Here is a 19,584-nt window from a genome sequence, read left to right as displayed (position 1 = left end):
ATCTCTGGGAGTTTCAGGCCAGCCTGGTCTACAGAGCTAGTTCCAGGCCAGCCTGGTCTACAGAGCTAGTTCCAGGCCAGCCTGGTCTACAGAATAACTCATCCCCTTTCTCACCTCTGGGCTCAGGCCTGAGCTTTGCCTTTTGGGGACCTGAACAGGGGGCATCACTTGGAAGTGGTGAGATGGGCAAAAGGTCACGTGACTTTCCTAAGCGTACTCAGTCCAGTCTGGGCCTGGCAGTTGCTTTGTGATTTTGAGGATCCCTCCCTCTGCTCACCTTTCTCCCTTTTTATCTTCCGCAGGGAGCCAGGCCACAGTGTGACAAGAACATCTCAGGGTTTGCTGGGGCCCAACATGGAAGAGAGAGTTGGGACCCCAGCTGGTGCTGAGGCCAGAGTGGTAAGTGCCACACTGACATGGCGCCAACGGCCTCCTGTCCAGGAAGAGACCAGACACCGATTTCACAAAGTTTCCCTGGTGTCGGGTGCTCGGATGGAAACCCCTCAGGGGAACATGTTGGAGCATAGCTTCCGGAGAGAAGTCAATGGCTTTGTTAAGAAAGAAGAGGAGACTATAAATTGCCAGGGTCCTGGGGAGGAGCCTGGATCTACGAATTTTCAAAGCCATGGGCCCATCTTTTCCAAGAAATATATTCCACCTCCCAAGGAGAAAAGGCCAGTGGTGAGGATACAGGAGGCTGTGGATTGGGGTGATGGTGGCCCCCAGGCTCCCAGGACTGAACCACCAGGCGTGGGATCTATGGCTAGGACTGAACTATTGGTGCCCTTGCCCGGGCCACGTGAGCCGAGTCCCCATCCCAGTGTGGGTGTCACGAGCGTAGGTTCAAGGAACCGTGAGGAATGGCGCGTGACTCGCACAGTGAGGACCACCACCACCACTACGGTGGTAGGAGGGCAAGTGGACCGCCGAGTGAGCAGCTCTGTGAATGTGGGGCCCTCGATGTCAGGCGAGACCCTGCCGAGGGGCCGCAACATGACCCGAACCATTCGGGCAGTGGTGGTGAACCCGAGAGCCGAGGACGCACCCAGCCGCAGCCAGGCCCTGGAACTGCTAAGCAACCTCGTACCGGCTGAGCGCAGCCCTCCTGCCAGCCGGATCCCAAGGCTCACCGGACTTACCTCAAGGGGCTCAGCCCTAGGTGGCACAGTGGGAACAACCCTGGGACAGCCACTTGAGACTAGCACAACCGAACTGAAGAACAGCCCAAGCCTGACCCCAGGAGGCATCTCCATGGTCGATCATCGCACTCAGAACCTAGATGTTCCTGTAGCCCACCCAGCCCAAGACCAAGGCAGCGTCTCAGATGCCAGAGCTGGGGAATCTTCAAGGCTGCAGGAAGCCTCCAGTCCTGTCCTGCTCCCCAACGAGACTTCTCATAACCACCTGCCAACACCCTCTTCTCCCAAGCCTCAGACCCGTGCCTCCTCCCTGGTGCATCCTCCAGAGCAACCAGTGGTATCCACACACCTCAAAGCCCAGCCCATGCCTCATTTCCCGCCCTCTGTGGAAGAGAAGCTTACAGGTCTCCCCACGGACCCTGTTCTGCCTGTGGCGAAGGGCGGGGTTACAGTTCCTGAGCAGCCCCCTAGCCCATCCTCTGTAAGGAGGAAAGCTGTTCCTAGTCCCCAAGGCCTTTCTGCTCCGGCTTCACCAAAGAATAAGTTTGTTCAGGACCCTGAAAATGTGCCTGTTTCTGTTCTTACTCAGAAAGAGGTATTTCCGGGCCCTAGTGTTCCTGCCCACTCCCACACCCCCAAAGAGGTTGCAAAGGCCCCTGCTGCTTCCACTGCCTCATCCTCCAGTTCAGCCAAGGTTGTCCAGGGTGTAGAAGGAGGTGCTTCCATCGAGAAGGAGGATGGCCAGGACGCTTTAGATAGCCCTTCCCATCCCCTTCCTTGGAAAGAGACAGCTGAAGGCCCCACTGCCCCGATGCCCCAGACCCCCAAACAGGGTGAAATTGTCCAGGATTCTCAAGGGAACTCTTCCTCATCACCTACCCCAAATGAAGGCCCTGCCAGGCCCCTGGCTCCATCTTCTTCAGAGGCCAAAGTGTCCCTCAGTCTAGAAGGCTCTCCTGCCTCAAAGCTGGTGGGAACAAAGGCCAGCATGGAGTCGCAGTTCGCCCCAGGCCCCACTGAGGGGAGTGCCACCGCAGAGCCATCTAGGGAGGAGGATGAAGCAGCCCTGACTGCTGACCTGGAGATTTTCCTGGATACCTTGCGGAGCATGGAGCCCCCTGAGATCCTCCGAACTCACCGACTGCCCCGAGCTCCCCGCTCCTCCTACCTGGCCATGTATGCCACACTGCCTGCCATTGAGGAGGATCAGCTGAGCCCATCCATTCCAAGACCCAGTCCCCAGGAGGAACCTGCCCTGGAAGAGGAGGAGGAGCTGGAGAACCCTTACCTGAGCGATGATGAGAAACTCCAGCGCAGGCAGGAGAAAGCAGGGCCCAGCCCCGCCCTGGATGCCGACCCACCCAAGCCTGCTAAGGTCTCCTGCTCGCCTCTGGAGATGATGAAGAGGCATACAGCAGATCAAGGTCCCGGACCTCAGCCCAGCAACCGGCCTACTTCCCGCCTTGGAGGCAGCCTTCTCTTTGGCAGTCTGGTGCCAGCCAACAAGGACATCCCTACCCTGGAACCACTAGGTTCAAAATTATCTGCTCTGCCACCCCATGGAGCTCCAGGGGTCAGGAAGGTACCTGGACAGTTACCCCTGCTCTGCAGCGGAAGGCCACCACCAGAGAAGCCAGCACCTTCCCAACCCATGGAAGGGTGGGTGAGTGAGACCTTGTAGGGGCTTGGGAGGTACCTGGCTTCCCCTTGCGTGGTTGGAGAGAGTGGTGTTTGGAGGCCGGGTCCCACGAGGCAGGAGGCTTGCGTCTGAGCTTAGTTGAACTCTGCAATGCACATCCTTTGGTGCCTCAGTGTCCGTGATAGCATAGTGGGAGTATATAGATTCCAAAAGGCCTGCTGGCTCGGAATATAGAGACAGGCCGATTTCTGTGAGTCCAAGGCCAGCCTGGTCTACAGAGTGAGTTCCAGCACTGTTTCACAGAGAAACCGTGTCTTGAAAAACAAAACAACACGAAAGGCTTGCTGGTTCTCACTGCCCAGAAGCTGGAGAAGGAATGTCTCCCAGCTCCTAGGGCAGGGTGGTGAGGCCATAGGAGCTGGAAGCAATGGTGGTGATCTCTGTGGGGTGGAGGCCAGCAGCAGGACATGGGATTCTTGGAAGAGCAGTGTGGGGGATGTGGTGACCCCATAAGATCTCTGACACCCTCTCTGTTCTAGAGTCCAGCACTGAAGACTCAGGGCAAGCTGAACACCAGGCCTGGGAAGGTAGGGACATGGGGGCAAATGGAGGCTGGCAGGGGGCAGTACCTGGTGACAGGGCCTGAGGACACCTGCTGTGTTTTCCCAGGTGATGCTCTTCTCAGAGCCTGGCTGCCAGGGCAGAAGCAGGGAAATCTGGGGAGACACTGCAGATACCTCAGGCTGGACCCCTGTTGCCTCCGTGAGGGTGGTGCGAGGCTGGTAAGTGGGGAGCGGCCAGGGAGGGGGGACCTGGCTGTGAACCTCGGGGTGAGGAAGGTGGTGAGGCCTGTAGGAGCCCCATCGGCTACTCAGAGACTCTGGGTGCAACCTCCTGCCCTGTGACCCTGGGGTCTCTGGGTCCACAGTTGGATACTATACGAACAGCCGGAGTTCCAAGGCCAGAAGGTGGTTCTTCCTGAAGGGGATGTGGACATCAGCACCCTGGCATCCACTTGGAGTACCCAAGGCATCGGCTCCTTGAGGAGGGCTGTGTGGGTGAGTGGTCAGGTACCTGGGGAAGAGGTCAGAAGGGGGTCATTTTGGAGTATCTCTGCGTTCCTTGGAGGCACTGAGAGAGAAAGAAAGAAAGTTTTGGGGGGGTGTAGGTTGATGGGCAGGTAGGGGTTGCCCCTGGGTAAGCAAGCTGAAGAGGTGTGAGCTGATGCTAGATCAAAATTAGGTCAGAGCAGCCGAAATGGGCCAGAGTCACCCTCCGCTCTGGGCAACGTGCCATGAGCCTATTTCTTTACTCGTTCACAGACATTCCCTCTCCGGTGTTTTTAATTAAAAGTTTTATTAATTTGTGTGTGTGTGTGTGTGTGTGTGTGTGCAACCACGTGCCCCAGCATGGATGAGTCAAACAACAGCTTGAGAAGGTCCCCATGTGGGTCCCGGAGTGTGAACTCCGATCTTCAGGCTCGGAAAGAGGCACGTCACATGCTGAGCCATCATGCCAATCCCACAGACATTTCTCAGATCCTGGCTAGGTGCCAGGCCCTGTGTTTGTTTTCATAGCACGACTTTATAAACTACTGATACTGAATTTAACAAAATTATATCCGGACAAGTGGTGGTGGTGCACGCGTTTAATCTCAGCACTTGGGAGGCAGAGGTAGGCGGATCTCTGTGAGTTCGAGGCCAGCCTGGTCTACAAGAGCTAGTTCCAGGACAGGCTCCAAAGCTTCAGAGAAACCCTGTCTCAAAAAACCACACACACACACACACAAAGATATTGACTCCTAGAGAGATGCAGAGCAATGCTAGGAATAAAACCCATCAGACTCTTGGTGGTTTGTTTGTGGGTTTTTGTTTTGTTTTGTATGAGATAGGATCTCACACTGAGCCCAGACTTAGCTAGAATTTACTTACAACAAACCTTCTGCCTCAGCCTCCCCAGTGCTATGCTTAGAGGCTTATGGGCATAAGCCACCATGCCTGGCGACATTTTTCTTCTTTTAAACGCATGGTCTGATGTCAGCCTAGGCTAGCCTCACACTCATCACGTCGTTGAGGCTAGTCTTGAAATCCTGGTCCTCTGCCTTCACCTCCCGGGTGCTGGCATTCCAGGCATGCACTGTTGCACCCAGCTAGTAGTGTTTTTGGTGAGATGAGCCCTTGACCCCAGAGTTCTCTCTCTGGTAAGGGTGATGAGGTCCTGGAACTGAGGACCCAGTACAGGTTGAGAGCTGGAAGAAAGGGGTGGCTGTTGTCAAAGGCTCTACTGATACAAACATGTTGGTGGGCAGTTCGTGCTGAGACACTCACAGTGAATTCATCCCTGTGTAGGAGGGCATGAGACACAGGAGGGAAACAAGAGCTCTGAGGTTACACAGTGCTGGGACCATCTGAATCATTCAGCCCTGAGTTGGCACCTACTGTGTGCCAGGCATGTGGGAGGTGCTGGGTTGCGACACTAAGCCAAAAATGACCCTTCTCTGCTCTGGGCTCCATTGCTTACAGGCTGTGTGATCCTGGGCAAGTCTGCTTAGCTTTGCTGAGCTTCACCTTCCTGCATGTTTCTATGTGGAGAACTTCTCCTGAGGGACTAAATGATCCTATTTAGGTAGAATAAGGCCTTAGCACAATCCAGATGATTTATCATCTGACGAATGAGTGAGCAAGGAAAAGCGATCCCAGGGAGGGAGAAAGACAATGCACAGAACCCTGCCGCCATGCGGCGTGAGACAGCCAAGACCAGGCTGGCTATGGAGTGGGCGAGCAGGCTCGTTTGGTAGAGTGCTTGCCAAGCTATGCGAATCCTGGTTTGGATTCCCCACCACTACGTAAAACCAGACATAGTGCTACACGCCTGGAACCCCGGCGTCCAGGAGGTCGAGGCAGGGGAATAAGAAGCTGAAGGTTGGGGCTGCTGAGATGACCCAGTGACTTTGTCACTGGAACTGACAATCTGAGTTTGATCTCTTGGACCCACCTGGTAAAGGAGAGAACCAATTCCAACAAGTTGTCCTTTGACCTACAAACACCTGTTGTGGTATGCTTGTGTTCCCTCACCCCTCCCCCAAAAAAACCCAAACAAATAAATTTAATTTAAAAATAAAAAGTTTAAGATCAACATTGGCTACATTGTGAATTCGAGGCTAGCCTGGACTATATGAAACCTTGAGAAAAAGAAAAAAAGCCACCCTAGAGCAAGCATGGGGTGTGGCGGAGACCTTGCCTAGCCCTTGCAAGGGCGTGGATTATAGACACAGCACCCACGTGAACAGTAACAAAAAGCCAGTCTGGATAGAGGTCAGAACTGTACATCAAAGCAGAATCAGGAAGTGCCTGTCCATCTTGCTCCCTTCAGCAAGTGGGAAGTCAGCCACCTAGAGAGGGGACAACCTTGACACTCTGCAGGTTCTGGGGACTTTGGTTTTGGGTTCCAGAAGTCCACAAGTTACCAGTGAGAACTTTGGTCCAGGGTTAGAGGCTGGCTGGCCTTGTGGAGGACACTCCCTCTGGGTTCTAAGAACACGACCAACTGGGCTTTTGTAGAGCCCCCGGGAGCCCCGCCAGACTGGAGGCCCTGGGACACAGGTGGGTCAGAGAAGCCTTCAACATCTCCCCTTCTCCCTCCACAGGACTACCGCACCCCGGGGATCAGCCTGTTCTCTGAGGAGGGCCTCAAGGGCAACCAAGTGATGCTGACAGGGGACTTGAAAGACTCTCAAGGTCTAGAGAGACCCCTACAGGTGGCATCTGCCACTGTCTCTGCAGGACTGTGAGTCTGGCTATTCTGGGATCCCTGGACATTCACTGTACCAAGAGCTGGGGACACAGAACAGACAGGATAGACAGTTCACTTCTCAAAGGCATTCAGTCTGAGGCCTGCATTCAGAGGCACACGCCTTTAATCCCAGCACTTGGGAGGCAGAGACAGGTGGATCTCTATGAGTTTTAGGCCAGCCTGGTCTACAGACCATGAGACTGTCTCAAACAGAAGAAAACAGAAAAACAAAACAAAAACCGTTACTCTTCTGGTGGGGACAGGCATGTAAACAGCCAACAATAGCACCTAGAGTGTTCTGGAATGGAGGGGGCACAGGGTTGCAGGGACATGCTAAAGTCAACCAGCTGAAGAAGTGGAGGTGAGTGTAGTCAAAGAAGCCTTCCTGGAGGAAGTGGTGCCTCAGTTGGGATGAGCTAGCCGAGAAGCTAAACCACAAGAGGACAGGAATTTGTATGTTCTGTTGACGTGGTCTGGCACATTCAGAGTGGTATGGTCTCTGTATGCTCTGTAACCCTGGTGTCACAAAGCTTAAGTATCTGTCCTCTGTATAACTGGAGGAGGAGTCTGGAAGAGGGAAGGTCATGTGAAAAGGGAGTCTGAAAAGGACTACATCTCCAACGTGTCTGTGTGTGTCTGTGTGTGTGTGTCTCTGTGTGTGTGTGTGTGTGTCTGTGTGTCTGTGCGTGTCTCTGTGTGTGTGTGTGTCTGTGCGTGTCTCTGTGTGTGTGTGTCTGTGTGTCTGTGTCTCTGTGTGTGTGTCTGTGTGTGTGTGTCTGTGTGTGTGTGTCTGTGTGTCTGTGCATGTGTGTGTGTGTCTGTGTGTCTGTGCGTGTCTCTGTGTGTGTGTGTCTGTGTGTGTGTGTCTCTGTGTGTGTGTGTGTCTCTGTGTGTGTGTCTCTGTGTGTGTGTCTGTGTGTGTGTCTCTGTGTGTGTGTCTGTGTCTGTGTGTCTGTGCGTGTCTCTGTGTGTGTGTGTCTCTGTGTCTGTGTGTGTGTCTGTGTGTGTGTCTCTGTGTGTGTGTCTGTGTGTCTGTGCGTGTCTCTGTGTGTGTGTCTGTGTGTGTGTATGTGTGTAATCCCAGCACTTGGGAAGTGGAGGCAGGAGGATTGCGGGAATTTCAAGGCCACCTTGAAAACCAAACAAACAAACAAAACCCCAAGCTTGGCCTGGGACTAGGAGTTATTCGGTGGTAGAGTGTACACTTTGAGCAAGCATGAGATGCTGGGTCCCATCCCCTGGATCAGACTACAGAAATCCAGCCTGGCCAGTGTGTACAGCGTAAACAGTGACGGGAAGACAGGAGGCACCAAGGGAGGAAGATTGCAGGCCTGTGGGTAGCTAGGCTTTCCTGGAAGGCTGATTAGAGTAGGGGTTTGAAGCAGGTACGTGTGTAACTCTAACTTCCTCGTGTAATTTGGAGAGGGCGGGCACAGGAAGGGGTACTAAGGGCAGGCTGTTCTAGAATGGAGAAAGGATTGGGATGTCTTCTCTAACATAGCTGTGCAAGCCCCCCTCAAAAGCTCTTCCTCCCCTCTGAACCTACCCTACCATTCCATGTCTGTGTCCCAAGTTCAGTGGCTTCTCTTCTGTCCCCCTCCCCCAGGTGGCTGTTATACCCCAAACCATTCTTTGAAGACACTCCCTATATCCTAGAGCCTGGAGAATACCCTACCTTGGAAGCCTGGGGTACATCAGGCCCCAGTGTAGGTTCACTAAAGCCCATGAAACTGGTAAGGAGTGGGGGACACCCACAAGCCACTCTGTCTATACTCCCCTGTGGGGTGGCCCCAATTCTGCGGGCAGAAGATGGGGAGTAACCATAGATCAATTCCCTAGAGACTTGGTGCCCCAGAGCTCCTATTGGGACCTGGACTAGAGGAGAAGGGGGATTAGCCCAAGGTGTGGGATGCGGGAAGATACGGGCCTGCAATTTTTAGGAGTCTTAGGATTGAGAAAACCCTAAGTCTCCAGCCTCATCTGTCTGTACACACCTCTGGACTAGCATTTCAGCCATGTCTCCTTTGCAGGGCTGCCCGAGTGTGGAGAAGCCAGGGGAGCCCAAGGTAAGGGAACACTCAGGGTCAAAGGGTATTTGGTGTATCTGAGGGATGGTCACTGAAGCCTGGACAGGAGATAAGGACCCTGTGGGGGGGCAGAACTCGGCCTAGAAGGGCAGGCCTGATGGACTCTCTGGGCACTGGCTTTGGTGTGTGAATCAGGTCAGAGGTCAGAGTAGACAGGCCACAGTGCTCCAAGGGAGGGTGGGGGGACTTCAGGCTGGTGTTGTATAGAGCCATTCCTAGAAAGCCAGTCTCTCTGGGTCTGGTCCAGATGACATCTGTCACCCTGACATTCTTTCTTCCAGGCTGTGGTATATGAGGCCCCAGATTTTCAGGGGCAGAGCTGGGAAGTGAGCAGAGACATCTACAACCTTCGGCAGCCAGAGGATAGCCGGAGCCCCCAGCTGACCTCTGTGGGGTCCCTGCGGATCCTTGGGGGCTGGTAAGGACTTTAGAGATTTCTCCTATCTCCCCTGTCCCTACAGGCTTTCCCCTTGAGGGTGGAGAGTGACTTAGGCTGTCTGGTGTAGCATGTATTATCTTATTCATGGGTGTCTTGGCTCATCTTTCCCCTTCCCCCAGCTGGGTAGGCTACGAGAAGGAGGGCTTCCGGGGCCACCAGTACCTGCTGGAAGAGGGCGAATATGCTGACTGGTCACATTGGGGAGGCTATGATGAGTTCCTGACTTCCCTGCGGGTCATCCGGACGGTGAGCAGGAGCAATTGGCTATCTTTCTGTCTGGCAACACCCCAACTTCCCCAGCACAATCTAAGGGAAGAATATGCATCCCTCTGCCTGTTCTTCCTCGCATGGTGCCCCTCACCCACCCTAGAGCTCGTCTCTCTCCCTTTGGCGGCTCTTCCCCAGAACACACCGGCACCTCCCACCTAATCCCCAGGGTGGGCTGCTTCCTTGGGGTCTGGGCACTCTCACGGGTTAGCATCAGTGTACGGGAGAAACCTGACTGTCTCTGGGGGCCCAGGACTTTGGAGACCCGGCCGTGGTGCTGTTTGAGGACACGGACTTCCAGGGGCACTACGTGGAGGTGAGTTCCGCTATGCCAGACGTGGAGCTAGCTCAGCACGGACCCAGCACGCAAGCCATCCACGTGCTCAGCGGCGTGTGAGTAATCCCCGCCCCAGGCGCAGGGCGGGTCCAGGCGCAGTGCCGACCCCGCCCTCGCCGACCCAAGTCACGCCCTTCCTGCAGGTGGGTGGCCTACGAGCAGGTGGGCTTCTCCGGTGAACAGTACATCCTGGAGAAGGGTGTGTACCGCAACTGCGACGACTGGGGCTCCGGTAACAGCGCCCTTGGCTCCCTTCAACCCGTTGTGCAGGTGTGTGCCTGAGAGGTGGGCGTCGCCTCGGAGGCGGGGCCAAGATGGTGGGCGGGGCCAGACTGGCAAGCCCAGACGGCTTCGCAAGGCTGGACAGAGGACGGGCGTGGCAGGGGTGGGGGGGAGCGGGGAGAAAAGGAGGGAGGAGGGTAGGAGGGGCATTGAGGGTGGAGATGGGTGGGCTTAGACCTGCTGGACTAACCTAGGTGGTGGGAGGGTCAAGCTGTGTCACCCAGAGGGAGCGGGGCGAGGAGGGCCAGAGCTCTTGGTGGCGGGGCTTCTGGAGGAATTGGAGCTTGTAGCTGCTGGACAGCTGGACCGCCGCAAGGGTTTTGAAGCTCAGGGGCAGAGGCTTGAGGTTGGCCTCATCCTTCAGTCACAGCATTGATCTCTCCCTGCAGGTTGGAGAGAGCGATCTTCATTTCGTCTCGAAGGTAAGGAGGCAGCTGCGCGGGATCTGATGGGATCTTCACAAGAGGGCAAAGATCTCTTCCCTTGGCCCTTCCTCCTGCCCCACCCCTTACCCCTTTACTCTTACCTCTTCACCTCTCTGTCTCCAGATTCAGCTTTTCTCAGGCCCCAACTTCCTGGGCGACCACATTTCCTTTGAGGATGACCAGGCCTCTCTGCCCGCTTCTTTCCATCCTCAGTCGTGCCGGGTCCATGGTGGCAGGTGAGCAGAAGGAGGGGGTGGAGCGTGGAGTGCTGGGAGAGGCCGGGGATGGGGATGGGGTAGGGGTTGAGTGAGTAAGGGGTGGGGGTCAAAGGATAACACCTTTCAGATGATTTTCTTCCTTCAGATTAACTGTTATGTCCTGAGTCATTCAACTTTAAAACAAATATAATAACATTTTAATACAAAATATAACTCTGGAGAGAATCCCAACTGAACAAAGGGTGTATGCTTATAATCTCAACATTTGGGAGGTAGAGGCAGGAAGGTCAGTTTAAAGCTAACCTTAGTTCAGTTACATCGGGGGTTCAAGGACAGCTTGAGCTGCATGAGACCCTGTCTTAGCAGCAGAAATGTGTTCCGTTTATAACTGTACTTAAAGAAATCTGAGGCTGGAGAGATAGGTCAGTGAGTCAACACCATAGCCGTGCAAATGTGATTGCCTAAGTTCAACCCCAGGATCCATCCCAGAGTGGAAGGAGAGAATCGAACTCTGAAAGTCCTCTGACCTTCACCTGAGTACAGTGGGGCACACACTGTCTCTTACACACATACACACACACACACACACACACACACACACACAAACACTTGAAGACATTCTGACTCATTTCCAAAATTTCAGAAACTTTCAGGGCTGGAGAGATGGCTCGTTAGTTAAGAGCACTTGCTGTATTTGCAGAGGACCCAAGTTTGATTCCTAGTACCCTTGTCTGGTGGCTCACAACCATCTGTAACTCTAGTTCCAGGAGACTGGAGGCCTCTGGCCTCCTCAGGCACCTACACTAACATGCTCATTCCCCTGCCTCCTTTCCACACACATACACACATAATTAAAAATGATAAAAATGGAGGCTGGAAAGATGGCTCAAGTGGTTAAGAGCACTGGTTGCTATTGTAGAGAACCTGGGTTCTGTTCTTAGCATGTCTGTGACTCCATTTCTAGGGAACCCAATGCCCTCTTCTGACCTCTGAGGTCACCAGGCATATGCATGGTGGCTGTCATAGTTAGGGTTTCTATTGCTGTGAAGAGACACTATGACCGAAGCAAATCTTATAAAGGAAACATTTAATTGGGGCTGGCTTACAGTTCAGAGGTTTAGTATCATCATGGCAGGAAGCATGGCAGCACACAGGCAGACATGGTGCTGGAGAGGTAGCCCAGAGTTCTGCATCTGGATCTGCAGGCAGCAGGAAGAGACCGTGATCCACTAGGCCTAGTTTGAGCGTTTGAAACCTCAAAGCCCACTCCCCAGTGACACATTTTCTCCAACAAGGCCACACCTCCAATAATGCATTATAATCTGCATGCTAAGTGCTTCAAAATTATAATGTTCTTATTGCTCCAGAGTGGAGCCAATGAGTGCTACGGGGGTTCCTTGCGGTTCTACTATATGGGCTTCAGATTTCTTTCAAAGGTAGGTTTTTTTACTGTTCCAAACTGTGTAGGTGTAAGAAAAACTGAGGACAAAAATAACCACAAGGAGCCCTTTTTGTCAAAAAGCTACCTTTTAAAGAAACTTGAGGCCCATATAGTAGGGTGTCCCTTTAGTCCCCGGCACTCAGAGGCTGAGCTGAGGTAGCAGGGTCATGCCTGTGAAGCCAGCCTGGGCTCAAAATCAAAAACCAGCAGACAGAGCTGGGCGTGGTCACACGACATTAACCCCAGCACTCGGAGAGTGGAAGCAAGAGCTCAGGAGCACCTTTGCCTGTGTTGTGAGTTTGAGGCCACCCCGGAACCCGTGGGAAAAAGAAGATCTGAAAGAAGTGTAAAATAATCTTATTAAAAATGATTTATTTTGGGGTTTGGGGATTTATCCAGTGGTAGAGTGCTTGCATAGGAAATGCAAGGCCCCAGGTTAGGTCTGCATCTCCGAAAAAGAACACCTATTTTTATTGTATGTGTTTGAATATTTTGCCTGCTTGTATGTTAATGTATGTGTACCCTGTGCATGCAGTGTCTGTGGGATGAGAAAAGGGTGTCAAATGCCCTGGAACTGGTGTTACAGGCAGTTGTGAGCCAACCCTGTGGGTGCTGACAACCAAACCCAGACCCTCTGCAAGAGCAGCCAGTGCTTTCAACCTCTGAGCCATCTCTTTGGCCCCTGAAATAATCATTTTTGTCTGTGATTATATTATAAACCTGGTATATAGTTAGATTAATATTTTAATTTTTAGGAACTCTTCATGTGTTTGTTTGCAAGGGTGAAGTTTGATCCCAGGGCCTCATATACACTAGGCCTGCATCCTACCAGTGAGCTACATACCCAAGTCCTAATTCTACATTGTTGTTGGTTTTTTTCTAGAGTCTTTTTAAGATTATAAATTCATGCTCATATGCAGGCGTGGTAGTGCATACCTTTAATCTCAGAGCTTGAGGAGGCAGGGTCACTGAGTTCGAGGCCAGCCTGATCGACAAAGTGAGGTATAGGATAGCCAGAGCTACATAGTGAGACCCTGTCCCAGTAAATAAAGTAATTAGTTAATGCAAATAACTTGAATAGTTTTACCTGATGAGATACAGTTCAGTATGCAGAAGAAAGCAGGAGGAAGAAGGCTTGGGAAAGGAGGCTTGCCAACTGGTTTGGGCCTGATGGCCAAGGCCCCGAGGTCAGAAGACAAACCTTGGCTTCACCACTCAAGGCTTATATACTAAATGAATTTATCTACCTGAAGACATGGAGATAAGAGGTGTCTTACAGCCTGGCCTCACTTTAGAGAACACACACAAACACCACAGCGGCTAGGAACTTAGTAGGTTTTTGGCTTTTTTGTTTGTTTGTTTGGTTGGTTGGTTTTTCAAGATGGTTTCTCTGTGTTACAGCCCTGGCTGTCCTGGAACTCACTTTGTAGACCAGACTGGCCTCCAACTCACAGAGACCCACCTGCCTCTGCACCTCCCGAGTGCTGGGATTAAAGGCGTGCATCACCACGGCCCGACTGTTTCTGTTGAGACAAGGCTTCCCCATGTAGCCTGGCTGGCTCAGAACTCGCTATGTAGCCCAGACTGGCTTCACACGCAGAGACCGACCTGCCTCTGCTTTCATTAGTGCGCCTCTATGCCCGGCTCCGGTAGCTTTATTCTCTCTCTTTCTTCCTTTTCCCCTACCTCAGTCCCTGCTGCTGCAGTGCCTGTCCACCTGGACCCCTCCTGGATTAGAGGAACACCATCAAGTCCACACGCACTGTGGACTCTCAGGGTTCCTGGGCTCTAGTGTCACCTTCCTGTATCTGTTCTCTTCCAGCTGGGTCCTGTTTGAGGAGAAGAACTTTGAGGCCGACCAGCACATTGTGTCAGAGGGAGAGTTCCCCACTCTCACAGCTATGGGCTGCCTGGCCTCCACGGTCCTGGGCTCTCTCCAGAAGGTTCCCTTGGTGAGTTCCCCATTCTGTCCCGAGTAGCCAGAGAGGCAGAGCCCTGTCTCGCATTCCACCTTCCAGACTCCTCCTTAATTCTGAGGCTCCTAAAGCGGCTCAGCTGACCAGGCGTTTATTGATCGTTTGCTGAAATAGTCCAGAGGCACCAAACTTAATTAGACCCTGGACCTATAAAGGTGGCAGTGTGGAGTGTGGATCCAGATCAGAGGCAGTGCTGGGGTGGGAGAGACTGACACTCACAGTTAGAGGCAGGGACAGCTTTTGCCCAGGTGTTTCCCCGTTCAGAGAGGGCTATCAGGGTCATCTGGGAAGATGGCTCTGCAGAGGAGAGGTGGGAGGGGCAAGGTAGGGGGAGGCTGCCTCGGTGACCCATAATAGAGGTGACTGCTGTTCCTGGGAGGAGCCTGACAGAAGCCACGTCTACACTATGATGGTGGCAGTGTCTGTGGAGACCAGGAGCCTGACTGGGTGATGCTGACATTCGCTGGGTGGCCCTTTCCAAAGCTTTGTGAGGCTCGTTGTCATTACTCGATGTGGAAATTAAGTCCCAGAGGCACTCTGATTTGCTCCAGGTTGCACAGCTAGGACAGACAGCAGCTGTTCCCGCCAGGCTGCCTGGCTCTACAGCTTGAGCCCCTTCCCACCAGTACACTGGGCTCTGGGGACAGTTAACTTAGACCTGGGCGGGAGCGCAGATCTGGGGCCTCAAGGCATCTGTCTTACCTTCTACAGCCTCAGGGCCATCTCTGCTAAACAGGGGTCATGATAGCATCTGTCCCTTAGGGGCGGTAAGGAGCTAGGATGAGATTGGACAAAGTGCTCTCCCGAGGAGCTGGCCTGCAGTGAGTCACAAATAAAGGTGGGCGGTTATGCATAGATGTGATTATTAGTTCTCATCATTGGGATGACGTCAACCGGAGATGATGCCGAATGAGCCCCCAGGTTTCCAGCCTGGCCGTTAGTTCTTAGCGGTGCCAGCTGTCTGAGCCAGGCACAGCGGCACACATCTGCAGTCCCAGCACTCAGGAGCCAAGGCCTGTGCTGCACGGTGAGTTCCGGTCTAGTCTGAACAATTTAGTAGGTCCCTGTTCAAGAACACAACTAAGATAATCCATGCAAGAAATGTTTCAGAGAGGATTTTTTTTTTTTTTTTTTTTTTGTGGTTTCTCGAGACAGGGTTTCTCTGTGGTTTTGGAGCCTGTCCTGGAACTAGCTCTTGTAGACCAGGCTGGTCTCGAACTCACAGAGATCCGCCTGCCTCTGCCTCCCGAGTGCTGGGATTAAAGGCTTGCGCCACCACCGCCCGGCTCAGAGAGGATTTTGAGCTGAGCTGGTGCCAGTCTGTCACAGGCTGGGGCTGAAACTCTGGGGACCTTGCTGATTGTAAATGTCCTCAGAAACTCGGAGGCCTGCAGGCCTGGGCACAAAGCGTTGGGACTGTAAGATAGCTGCGCTGGGCTCTGGTCATGACCTCTTCTCTTTCTTCGGCCCCAGCACTTTTCAGAGCCTTCCCTGTCCCTCTTCGGCCTGGAGTGCTTCGAGGGCAAGGAGATCGAGTTGACCGGGGAGGTGCGAAGCCTACAGGCCCAGGGCTTCAACAACCACGTGCTGTCTGTGCGCGTCAAGGGTGGCGTGTGAGTGTGGGGGCGGGGCTCCTAGCTGGACTGGGTGAGTGGTGGGCTGGGGACCTCACTTCAGGCCAGGAAGGAGGGAGCAGTGTGGACTGAGGGTCTCAGGGCTTGGATGGATGCTGGGTCCTGAAAACCCCAAATCTGCCCATTAGCCTCCTCCCCCAGAGGGCCCTCATCCTGTGTGAGGGAAGAGGACGCTGAGGTTCTTCTAACACCTGTGCCTTGTCCTCTCTGTCTGTCTGTCTGTGTGCATCCCTCTGTGTCTCTGGCATCTGCCGGGTGCAGCTGGGTGGTGTGTGAGCACAGTGACTTCCGGGGACGACAGTGGCTAGTAAGTAGCTGCGAGATCACCAACTGGCTGACCTACAGCGGCACCCAGAGGGTGGGCTCCCTCTACCCCATCAAACAGGTAGGTAGCAGTCAGCGTGAGCATTTCAGGGTGTGCCTGTCTCACATCTGTGTGTTTCAAAGCTTGATGTTTGTGTCCTTCTGCCACAGTTTGTCCTTAGCTTCTTCCTGTATCGTCATCCCAATCGTCCCCCCTAAATCAACTTCATGTTTGTCCTAAAAGACTATACAGTGTATACAGCAGACTTATTCTCCCAAAGCTGAGAATCATCTCACGCTCCACATACCAGCAGTTGGCACACGTGGCTTTGGGAAGCATGAAGCTTGCACGTGAGGTGCATGTCTATACCTGCTTGTCCAGAAGTTGGCTTCATTTCTGCATACATACAGTTCTAGGGCACTAGCCTGCGTGTATGTGTGTATACACACATATACATGTGCCCGTCTAAGAGTATGTTTGTGCCTACATCATTTGAAGTCATGCATCTAAGTACTCTGGAGGTGATTTGTATGTTTTTGTGCGTATGGACATGGGCATGTGTATGTGTGCCTGCTCACACCTCTGCCCAATAGCCTTGTGAATATATACATCCATGTACAAGGGCATGTGTGTAGTCTCTCTGTTCATAGACTCTCATGGCAGTGGGGGAAATAAAGGTCCAGGGAAATGGACAAGGAGTTTATTTGCAATCTTGGGCAAGCGCTGCCCCTCAGGGATCTTGGTTTCCGTGTGTGTGTGTGTGTGTGTGTGTGTGTGTGTACACCTAAATATTAAGGCAGGGCCTCATTATGTCTATATAATTCTTGCTGGCCTGCAACTCTCTATGTAGGCCAGGCTAGCCCCAAACTCACAGAGACCCGCGGGCCTCTGCCTCCCGAGTGCTGGGATTACAGGCGTCCGCCACCATGCTCGGCCATTTCCTCATCTATAAACTGAGGGAATGGGAACAGTCCTGACTTGGTTGAGGGCCCATGACTGCAGAACCCTTGAGTGACACGCTAGTGGGAAGCACTCCACAGATGACACCTAGGGCTTTCCTCGTTGTTTCCATGACTGTCCCCTCTAACGAAGGCCCTGCCGCTGCTGGCCGAGCCCGTTCTGATCTCTCTGGTATCACTGCATTTCTCTTTAGCTTCAGCATGTATGCATGCATGCATTTCTCTTTAGCTTCAGCATACATGCATGCATGCATTTCTCTTGTGTGTGCGCACGAATGCTCACATGTGTATATGTGTGTGTGCATGCGTGCATTTGTATTATTACGATTAGCTGTACCTGTAGCAAGCATAGGTTCTTAGTACTGAACAGACTGGGGGGATCTTTGTGTCAATTATGATTTGGGAATGTGATGACTGCATGGACCTGTGGAATTGTTTGTGCTTTCTGTAAACTGTGCCACCTTGTGGACTGTGGGTGTATAGGCCAGGAACCCTAGACACGTGTGTAGGTATCTATGGTCACAGAACTGGGCACGTGTGCTATGCATGTGCCCTCAGGATGGGTATATAAAGAAGGTGCGATGGTGGCACACACCTTTAATCCCAGCACTCGGGAGGCAGAGGCAGGCGGATCTCTGTGAGTTTGAGACCAGCCTGGTCTACAGAGCTAGTTCCAGGACAGGCTCCAAAGAAGGTGTGATTTAGAAGCAGGGTCAGGAAAAGTTTGGAGGCAGGGAGAGTTTGGGGATGTGGGTCTTCTAGAGGGCCCAGGGTTGAGGGTGGTGGGCACCCCGGGCTGCAGACTGTCAGCCTTTCCTTGTCCGCAGCGCCGAGCCTACTTCCGCCTCTGGAATGCGGCGCTAGGGGGGTTCCTGGCAGTGCCTGATCGCGTGGAGGACATGAAAGCAGGCCGTGTGGTGGTCTCTGAGCCCCGAGCTGGGGGCAGCTGCGTCTGGTACTATGAAGAGGGACTGCTGAAGAACCAGGTAAAGACTCCGGAGCCGGCTCTGCTGAGCTCCGGATTTGCCACACTACTGTAGGAAGTCCCCGCGAAGTTAGATCCAAGATGCCTGGAGGAAGTAGAGAATGCAGCCTCTTTTCTTTTTCTCATGTTAAACCTTCCAAAAACCAGTATTTGGGGCTGAAGAAATGACACAGCAGCTAAAAGCACTTGTTTTTGCAGAGGACCTGGGTTCAGGTCCCAGCACAAAAATGATGCCTCATAGCCATCCCTAGCTCCATTTCTGGAGGATCTGATGCCCTCTCCTGACCTCTGTGGGCACCAGGCATATATGTGGTACACAGATTTACATTCAGGAAAAACCCTCATAAAATAAATAAATAAATCTAAAAGGGATAAAGAGACTTGCCTAGGGCTACAGTTGTAATAGCCAGCATTCAAAACCAGTTTATGAGCTGGGTATGGTGGCACACGCCTTCAATCCCACACTCAGGAGGCAGAAGCAGTTGGATGTCTGTAAGCTCCAGGCCAGCCAAGGCTACATAGTGAGACACTGTCTCAAAGACAAAACAAGCAACAAAAATCCAGTGTCTGAAGCTCGAGCTGGGAGATTTCCTGTGGGGAATGCAATGTCTAATGATCTTCTGGGGCCTCAGGTGGCCCCCACCATGAGCCTACAGGTGATTGGACCTCCAAGCCCAGGCTCCAAAGTAGTACTTTGGGCCGAGAGCCGCCTACCACGCCAAACTTGGAGCATCAGTGAATTGGGGCACATCTGCAGCCAGATGTTTGAAGGCCAGATCCTCGACGTGAAAGGTAACATAGACTGGGGGGGGCACCCAAAGGGGACTGGAGACAGCGTTGTCTCCAGCACCCTGACCACCTCTGAATCTCCCCCTCAGGCGGCCGAGGTTATGACCGGGACCACGTGGTGCTGTGGGAACCAACCAAGGACAGGCCTTCCCAGATCTGGACTGTCTATGTACTTTGAACCAGTTTCACCCCGTTTCCTGCCGGAAGCTTTTGTTGGAATGAAATGTTTTTTTATAGATCCTTTGCTGTAACATCAGCTGTTTTCTATCACGCTGCAGGGTGTTGGCATGTCTTTGCACCTTGATTTGGGGGGGAGATGGTCCCCGTTACCCTTCTGGCCCCCTCCAGGTTGGCTTCTCTCTTTGTACAGCCTTCCCTTACCACCAGAGGGAGCTCCAGAACCAGAGTAACTAGTGTGCCAGCCAATTCTGCCTCCCTGACTGTGGGGGCGGGGCACAACCATTAACCAAAGCCCTCTATCCCATCCCAGTGCAGCTTCCTTCCTTCCTTCCTTCCTTCCTTCCTTCCTTCCTTCTTTCTTTCTTTCTTTCTTTCTTTCTTTCTTTCTTTTTCGACAGGGTTTCTCTGTGTTGCTTTCCAGTGCAGGTTTCTGATGGGTGTTACGGAATGGAAGCGGAGGTCTGTGCCACTTGAAAAAGCACCCCTAGTTGACACACACACGGGGAGGGAAGGAGTTAGCCAGGCCAAATAGAGGAAGCAGAGGAAAGTATTCTAGGAATACAGATGTGTCCACGGGTGAGAGCTTCAGGGTTCAGGGTGTGAGCCCACAGTGGGCATGGCAAGAGAGATGAGGGGGTCTTCACCCAAGAAGCCTTGTCCTGGGCTCCTCCCTGCTTCTTCCAGCTCCAGT

General features: G+C 53.0%; 1 protein-coding gene across 1 annotated transcript; it reads left to right on the top strand.

Moving 5' to 3' along the window:
• The first annotated feature begins 354 nt into the window (after positions 1-354).
• Crybg2 (crystallin beta-gamma domain containing 2) lies at positions 355-18,953 on the top strand. The gene is made up of 19 exons (XM_005353083.3): positions 355-2,802; positions 3,318-3,365; positions 3,448-3,560; positions 3,707-3,836; positions 6,425-6,564; positions 8,177-8,303; positions 8,601-8,636; positions 8,939-9,075; positions 9,216-9,342; positions 9,617-9,756; positions 9,844-9,970; positions 10,372-10,404; positions 10,531-10,643; positions 13,889-14,018; positions 15,516-15,655; positions 15,938-16,061; positions 17,767-17,925; positions 18,557-18,716; positions 18,803-18,953. Exons 1-19 carry the CDS (start codon positions 355-357, stop codon positions 18,889-18,891), a joined length of 4,521 nt encoding a protein of 1,506 aa, XP_005353140.1. The 3' UTR covers positions 18,892-18,953.
• Positions 18,954-19,584: the final 631 nt, after the last annotated feature.

The sequence above is a fragment of the Microtus ochrogaster genome, chromosome 10, assembly GCF_000317375.1.
Source record: "Microtus ochrogaster isolate Prairie Vole_2 chromosome 10, MicOch1.0, whole genome shotgun sequence".
Classification (NCBI taxonomy): Eukaryota; Metazoa; Chordata; class Mammalia; order Rodentia; family Cricetidae; genus Microtus; species Microtus ochrogaster.
This window is presented reverse-complemented; position numbering and strand designations above follow the sequence as displayed.

Coding starts and splice junctions, on each gene's coding strand:
- Crybg2 (XM_005353083.3), top strand. CDS start 355: ATGGAAGAGAGAGTTGGGACCCCAGCTGGTGCTGAGGCCAGAGTGGTA. Junction 3,561..3,706: donor GTGAGGGTGGTGCGAGGCTG/GTAAGTGGGGAG, acceptor CTGGGTCCACAG/TTGGATACTATACGAACAGC. Junction 9,343..9,616: donor CCCTGCGGGTCATCCGGACG/GTGAGCAGGAGC, acceptor CTGGGGGCCCAG/GACTTTGGAGACCCGGCCGT.